Here is a 6,887-nt window from a genome sequence, read left to right as displayed (position 1 = left end):
AACAAGGGAAGTAGTGATTCTCTCTCAGAGCATTCTATGTTGACCTATACAGCACAATGCACAACACCATCCGACAAGCGTGGACGTCGCTATAATAGCGCGACAAGTTACTGATAATAAAAAGGCCTTTGTTGTTGATAATGGGCATTGTTTCCCTTTCCTTGTAGTAAGTAAATGGCATTTTGTGGTCAGCTTTTGGCAGGGACAGCGGACAGGCAGTGCAAGCAAACCATAAGGACTGGTCATAATAATAGTCTGTCAATAATGGTTATTAGTGTAACTCTTACTAACTACTAAAAAATCAGCAGAGATGTGCATTAAGACTTTTAAGTTAAGAGCCTTAAGGCACATCTGTGCTGATTTTTTAGTATTAAAACTAACATCGGCTTAAACTAGTTTTTTCTTACTAACTAATTACTACTGGCTGTAGGCTAGCCTTATAGTCTTGGAAGAAAATGTCAAAACAGAAATCAGTCAGAAGAAAATATTTGTTGTTTCAGAGTATAGTTTATTGATTATTTAGCAAACTGCTAATTTAGTTGCTATTACTATAATTAGCCAAACCTAAGATGAGTAGGCCTAACCAAAAGCGAAAGTGTCGCCAGTATTCCAGTGAATACTTAAAATATGGTGTTATTCCTTCTGTGACTAATGAACAATTACCAATGTGTTTAATATGCGAGAAAACTTTTACAAATGAAGGAATGAAACCTTCGAGAATGATTGATCATTTGAAGACAAAGCATCCCGAAAAAGCGAACAAGGATGTTGCATACTTTCGTGATCTGAAAGTAAAATTTGAAAAACGCCCCACCATTGGAGCACTATTCAAATCATGCGGAAATGAAGTTGAGAAAGGACTTGTTGCATCTTACAAAATATCAAAGCTCATTGCAAAATGTGGTAAATCGCACACTATTGGTGAAACTCTTATTATACCAGCAGTGAAAGAAATCATCAGCACTATGATGGCCACTCAAAAAGATGTGACACCTTCGATTCCACTGAGCAATACTTCTGTCTCTTCCAGAATTGATGAAATGGCAAATGACATTGAAAATAAACTTTGTGATGAACTCAAAACAACACAGTTTTCTTTACAGCTTGACGAGACAACACTACGCGACAATGAGGCTTTGATCATGGCTTATGTGCGCTATATAAATACCAGTCGTAAAGTTATTGAAGAATTTCTGTTTGCTGAACAATCAGAGGTCGACACTAAAGGCTCAACGGTTTATAAGGCAGTTGAACAATTCTTTAAACGGAAAGGAATTCCACTTTCGAATGTTATTGCATGTGCCACCGATGGAGCACCATCAATGGTTGGACGCCATCGTGGATTTATAGCACATTTGAAAAGAGAAGTTCCGGACGTATTTACAATTCACTGTGTCATTCACAGACAACATTTAGCTGCAAAGCATCTCAGCGACAGATTACATAGTACCCTGTGGTCACAGCGGTAAACCATAATCTCTTCGTGGGAAAATTGTAACATAAGATTCCCAAATCCGTTCGTCTGCATGTAGGTGACCGAAGAAACACACACTTGAACTTCTTTTCAAACAGTGTATTTCTGTAAAATTAGCCCGCGGCTATCGAAATGACTGGTGCAATGCCTACACCTCTAAAACTGTCACTACGATACAGATTACTTGGATAAAAGACGGAGAATTTGTCCAGCTAGCAAGCACCAAATAAACCAGTTAAATGTGCGACCGACTTCCAACAAACAACTTCAAGAATGAATCAGAAAAATTTGTGATAACTCAAAGGCACGCCGGCAGTTCGTGACGCAATATTTCATGTCCAAACAGGTCTCAAACTGAAACAGGTTTAAACCGGTCTGACACGAGTCTTACGGACGATGGTGCAATTTTGGCTCATGTTTTAGGAATTTCCATGACGTAATATTCAGTAGACCCGAACGGTTTCTACATGACGTTTGACCAGGCGAACAACCGTCTGTAACACCCTGCAAGTTGTTATCAGTGCAGTGAATAAGATCAAAGCCCATATTCATTGAATGACTGCATATTTCGCCAACTTTGTCATGAAAATGAAGAAGAATTTGAACGGCTCTTGCTACATACACAAGTCCGGTGGCTTTCAAAAGGAAAATGTCTACAACGCTTTTATGATCTCTATGATTCTGTCATTGATTTCTTTAGGTTTAAATTATTGGATCAGAAAGTGAGTTCAGATTTGGAAAGCAGAAGAGCAGACGTTACTTATTTGTCTGATATTTTCAACAAATTAAATGAGGTCAACATTAAATTGCAAGGAACCAAAATGTGTCTCATCAAAGCAAAGGGAATAATAATGGCATTTATTAGCAAACTAGATTTCTACAAAAATTGTTTACTAAGGCTAGACTTAAATCAGTTTCCAAGCTTAAAAGCCTTACAGGAAAACCAAACCGATGATTCATGTTTGTCAGACACTGATCTAGACTGCTATTCCTCTCATCTTCAAGCATTGAAAGAAGATTTGGTGATCAGATTTAAAGATCTCAAAGAATTAAAAATACCAGAGTGGGTTGTGACCAGGCTGATGCAAACAATTCTGATCCAAATCTAGTTGAAGAACTTATAGACTTGCAAAACGACTTTGAAAGTGAAGTGTTGTTTCAGCAGATTGGCTATGAAGCTTTCTGGCCAAAGGAACACGTTAAATATCCTCATCTTTGGGAAAAAATCAAGTTATTGCTGTTAGCGTTTCCTTCATCATACCTGGTAGAGAAGGGATTCAGTTCAGTCTTGCAACTCTTAACTAAGCAGAGAAATAGACTGCAAATATGTAAAAGGGGTGATCTGAGGCTCTGTTTATCAAATATTGAACCTGATATAATTAAGTTAGCAAATTCTCACCAGGCCCAAGGTAGTTATTAAATACAATGTATTTAATACATTTTTCCTGCTTTTTCAAAGTGCATTTTTTTATATATATCTTATTATTAGCCTACGGTTATTATTTTGAGTTTTTTGTTTGGGGCACATGCATGTTGTAAATGAGAACTGAGTGAAATACTGCCCCTATTTCCTTGAAGTAATAATAAATGTGAATGTGTTTCTTTAAGTAAATTTACCATATTCTCAAAAGCTAAGTTTTCATTTTCTAATTGCACAGCGCTACAATGCAGAATCCGATACAGCTTCACTGTATCACGCATCATCTTTAGTAGGCTACAGCCCTTATATTATGGTGGGCGCCAGACTATGGAAATCTCTGAAAAGGGGCGCTGGGGAAAAAAAGGTTAAGAACCACTGGGCTACACGAACATTACCAATTAGCATGTTCTCGTTACTGTTGTTGCTGTGTAGCGTACCGGCAGTCTACTTGCTGAAGGTGAATTCGTGATTTTGTTTGTTTCGTTGTGCCGACAACTGCAATACTAATTTTGAAGGTGTGAAAAGAAGAGGGCAAAATAATGTTTTCTTCAAAGTGAAAAAAAAGATTGAAAGAGATCTGACAAGGATCGGATGTGCAGCTCATATTGTTCACAACTGCCTCCAACATGCTGTGGATACTCTCCATGTAGCCTATGTGTTGAAAGTCTTGTTGTGGAAATCTATAAATCTTTTCACATTTACACCGTTCGAGTTACTGAGCTGAAATTTTTTTGCGGCTTTGTAGATATTGAGTATCAGCGTATCTTGCAACATGGCAATACAAGATTTCTCTCTTTGCTACTAGCTTTGCAAAAAATACTTGAAATGTTTGAGGGATTGAAAAGTTACTTGATCTCCCAAGAAGGTTGTCCTACTCTCATCAAAAAATGCTTCGAAGAACTAACACAACTCTATTTGGAATTTGTTCATGGGCAATAGAAATACTTCAACGAGACTATTCTATAGTTAGAAAAGGAAAATGCTAGTGCGTAGATGTGGCACATGTTCTGTCAGAGCTAAAGCTAAACTTACTTGAAAAGAAAGAAAACAGCTTCATCCCATCTGCAGCATTGACTCTCTTAGGCAAGCCAGATGAAGTAGGCGAAGTAAACGTAAACTTGTTTAACAAAGAAGCAAGAGATTTTTACGATAAATGCTTAGGCCTATCGTATCTGGATCTTTATGATGGTTCTTATAAAAATGTGCTTCCTCATCTTTGGATCGACCTAAAAGAAGAGATATCCTGGGTGCGAGTGTGTGAGTCTGCGGAAAAGATCAACATGATGTCTGGGAAGCAGGTGATCAACAGCGACTCTCTTTTCGACGAACAAGTAGGCTACTAGTGAAACGGCACATGTCTGAACGTTGTAAGGAAGAGAGCTGGCAAAATGCGTCTTTGGAACAAAAGTGGGTCGAGATGATCAAAGAATTTGAAAAAAATGCATACGTGTTTCAAATTTTCAAAAGCTGGTAGAGCTCATATTTTGTGTAGGCCTACCGGAACATCCGTACCCGTTAAAAGAATTTTTTCCATCATGAAGAGCATGTGGTCTGAGAGCAGAAGCAGGATGCTAGAGAAGAAAGTGAAAGCCGTTATCACATGTAAAATCAATAGGCCTACTGATTGGTCCTGCTCTGACTTTTACGAGAATGTAAAATTGAACAATGTTTTTTTGAAGAAGAAGTTATCTCCAGAAAGTATGATTGGGTGAATAAGTAAATTTGCAAATGCTTGTAGCCTACGCAGCGTTGAGTAAATTCAGTGCAATTGGGAGTTACTTATCGACTTGAAAACCGCAGGCCATTATATTATTCTTTCTTCCCTTTGCTTTACAGAAAAAATCTAAATTCGAATTATTTTGTATCGTTAACATCAATTCCTTTCTATTTTTCAAACTGAAACCGATATTTATAAGACAGAGAATATGCGCATGAACTCTCGATGACAATAGGCTACGATCAATGAAGACAGTCGGGATGGCTTTAAATGTAGGCCTATGTAATAATATCGGGAAATGTAAAGTTAAAAAATCACAGCTAAGTGGTCTTGGTCTTTGGAGGCGTCCCGTTTTGAAGTCACAAAAATATGGTAAGCCTACGCTTAACACACAAATTTAAACATTTTATTTGCCCTCTGAACGCAAAAAAATGAAAATATTGTTGTTCTACAAAAGAGCATAGGCTAGGCCTACCCATGAGGGGGCCCATTCAAAATACAAAACTAATATTCATGTAAAAAACAATATTTTATGCAAAATCGACTTGAGCACGCAAATTTAAACATTTTGTCGGGCCCCCCTAAACTCAAAAAATTGAATATTCTGTAATTTAAAAAAAAGGCATAGCCTAGGCTACCCATAAGGGGGCCCCATTCGACATACGGAACTAATATAAAAACAATATTTTATGCAAAATCGTTGAAATTAATCTTTTTATCGCGTGAATTTAGACATTTTGTCGGCCCCCCTTGAACTCACCGGGCCCCGGTGCAATGCACCGGTTGTCCCCCCTCTTGTGGGCCCTGATTATGACTGCTCATCCACTTCAATATTGGAACTGGCAAATTCAATCCACAACACTTTTCATTAGGTTGTCATTCGTTACTACATTTGTGCTTCTCTGTTTTTGTTTTATTTTTTGCTGTTTGTTTTTTTTTGGGTTTTGTGGCCGTGCTAACTACTGATATATAAAATAGCCTATAGCCTACTACCGGTAGCCTACATAGTTTTTCATTCAGGCACGTTTTAAACCTTTCAAGGTTTTGCCACCTTTTTCCGTTCGTTAATGTGCTGGTAGGTTTATATCGATTTTTGTAGTTAGTATCTTTTTCGTCCCGGACGCGTTAATGACGAAAAATAAAATGATTGATTGATTGATTAATGTGAGTGGAGCAATATACAGTAAAGTTTGAACTGGACACTTTGTTTAAATGAATGCAAAATCGTACAAACAATTTTTCTTGCCTAAATGAAACTTTCATGATAAAATATATGTTTTCTGGCGTAATATGTGGGCTAGCAGTTACAATGCAATGAGGTCTAGAAAAACTGGTTTTGGTTGATAAAATGTAGCCTACCCCCCGAAAGCTCAGTTGGTTAGCGCGTGACTTCGTGAACGAAAAAGCTTCAAGATCAAGCGCGCTAGTTCGAATCTCGATCTTTGCGCTTGAGCAACGCATTGGATTGTTCTACATACAGCTGCAGTGCGGCACCTAATGGATGGAATAATTCCCCAACAACAACGCTTCAACAATCAGAAACTTTGCTCTGCCAATCTCGGTAACCCGCCTTGCAATAAAAGACTCTACAAATATGCGAAACTACCCGGAATGCCCTGTCAAGGCTTTGTCAGTCCGAGGATAAAGCTTTGAAACCAAACCATGTGGTGTGGGTTTCTTGCAGGAGTAATGCAGTCACGTTATGCTTTTTTGTGAGATGTTCCAACATGTCGCATTTTGCTTTGGTAAGGCCTTCAACGTTTAGCTGCAATATTGTTACTCCGACAGGAGGATGAATTTCTCTCATTGGACACCGGGGCCGAGGGTTTATCCTTTTACCACCCCAGGTGCCCTGTGAGTTAGTATCGAAAAACAAGCAGAAAATGGTGTAGACTTTGTTTGAGCTGCTGTTTTTATTTAAATAACACAGAAATCATCCAACAATAACCATCAGCTTGATAAATAATTGCAAAGTTAAAAAAAATTGACAAAACATTGTGATAGTTTCAGAAACCAAGAGTCTATTTATACAGGAAAGTGCAATGAGAAAACAATAAACAATGTATTAGCAACGACAAGAAAAACGAAACAGAAACAATTCTTGTGTATCAAATTAGGCAAATAGCAGTTCGATAAATTAATGCATTCTTTCTTGCTTAAATTAATAAATTAATTTTCTACTGGAGATTGCAACTTCGCATATTGCCCAATTCAATTGTTGTTTTTGCCCTGACTTGCAACGATTGGCAACTCTGTTTCAGATATTTACCCTTTGA

The 6,887-nt window shown here is 37.8% G+C and overlaps 1 protein-coding gene across 1 annotated transcript; it reads left to right on the top strand.

The window, feature by feature from the left end:
• The first annotated feature begins 665 nt into the window (after positions 1-665).
• LOC145766610 (protein FAM200C-like) lies at positions 666-1,469 on the top strand. The gene has a single exon (XM_082578325.1). The coding sequence runs from the start codon at positions 666-668 to the stop codon at positions 1,467-1,469; it is 804 nt and encodes a 267-aa protein (XP_082434451.1).
• The last annotated feature ends 5,418 nt before the right edge of the window (positions 1,470-6,887 follow it).

The sequence above is a fragment of the Aplidium turbinatum genome, chromosome 3 (genome assembly GCF_918807975.1).
Source record: "Aplidium turbinatum chromosome 3, kaAplTurb1.1, whole genome shotgun sequence".
NCBI lineage: Eukaryota > Metazoa > Chordata > Ascidiacea > Aplousobranchia > Polyclinidae > Aplidium > Aplidium turbinatum.
The sequence above is the reverse complement of the archived record's forward strand: the minus strand, read 5'-3'. Positions and strand labels throughout refer to the sequence as shown.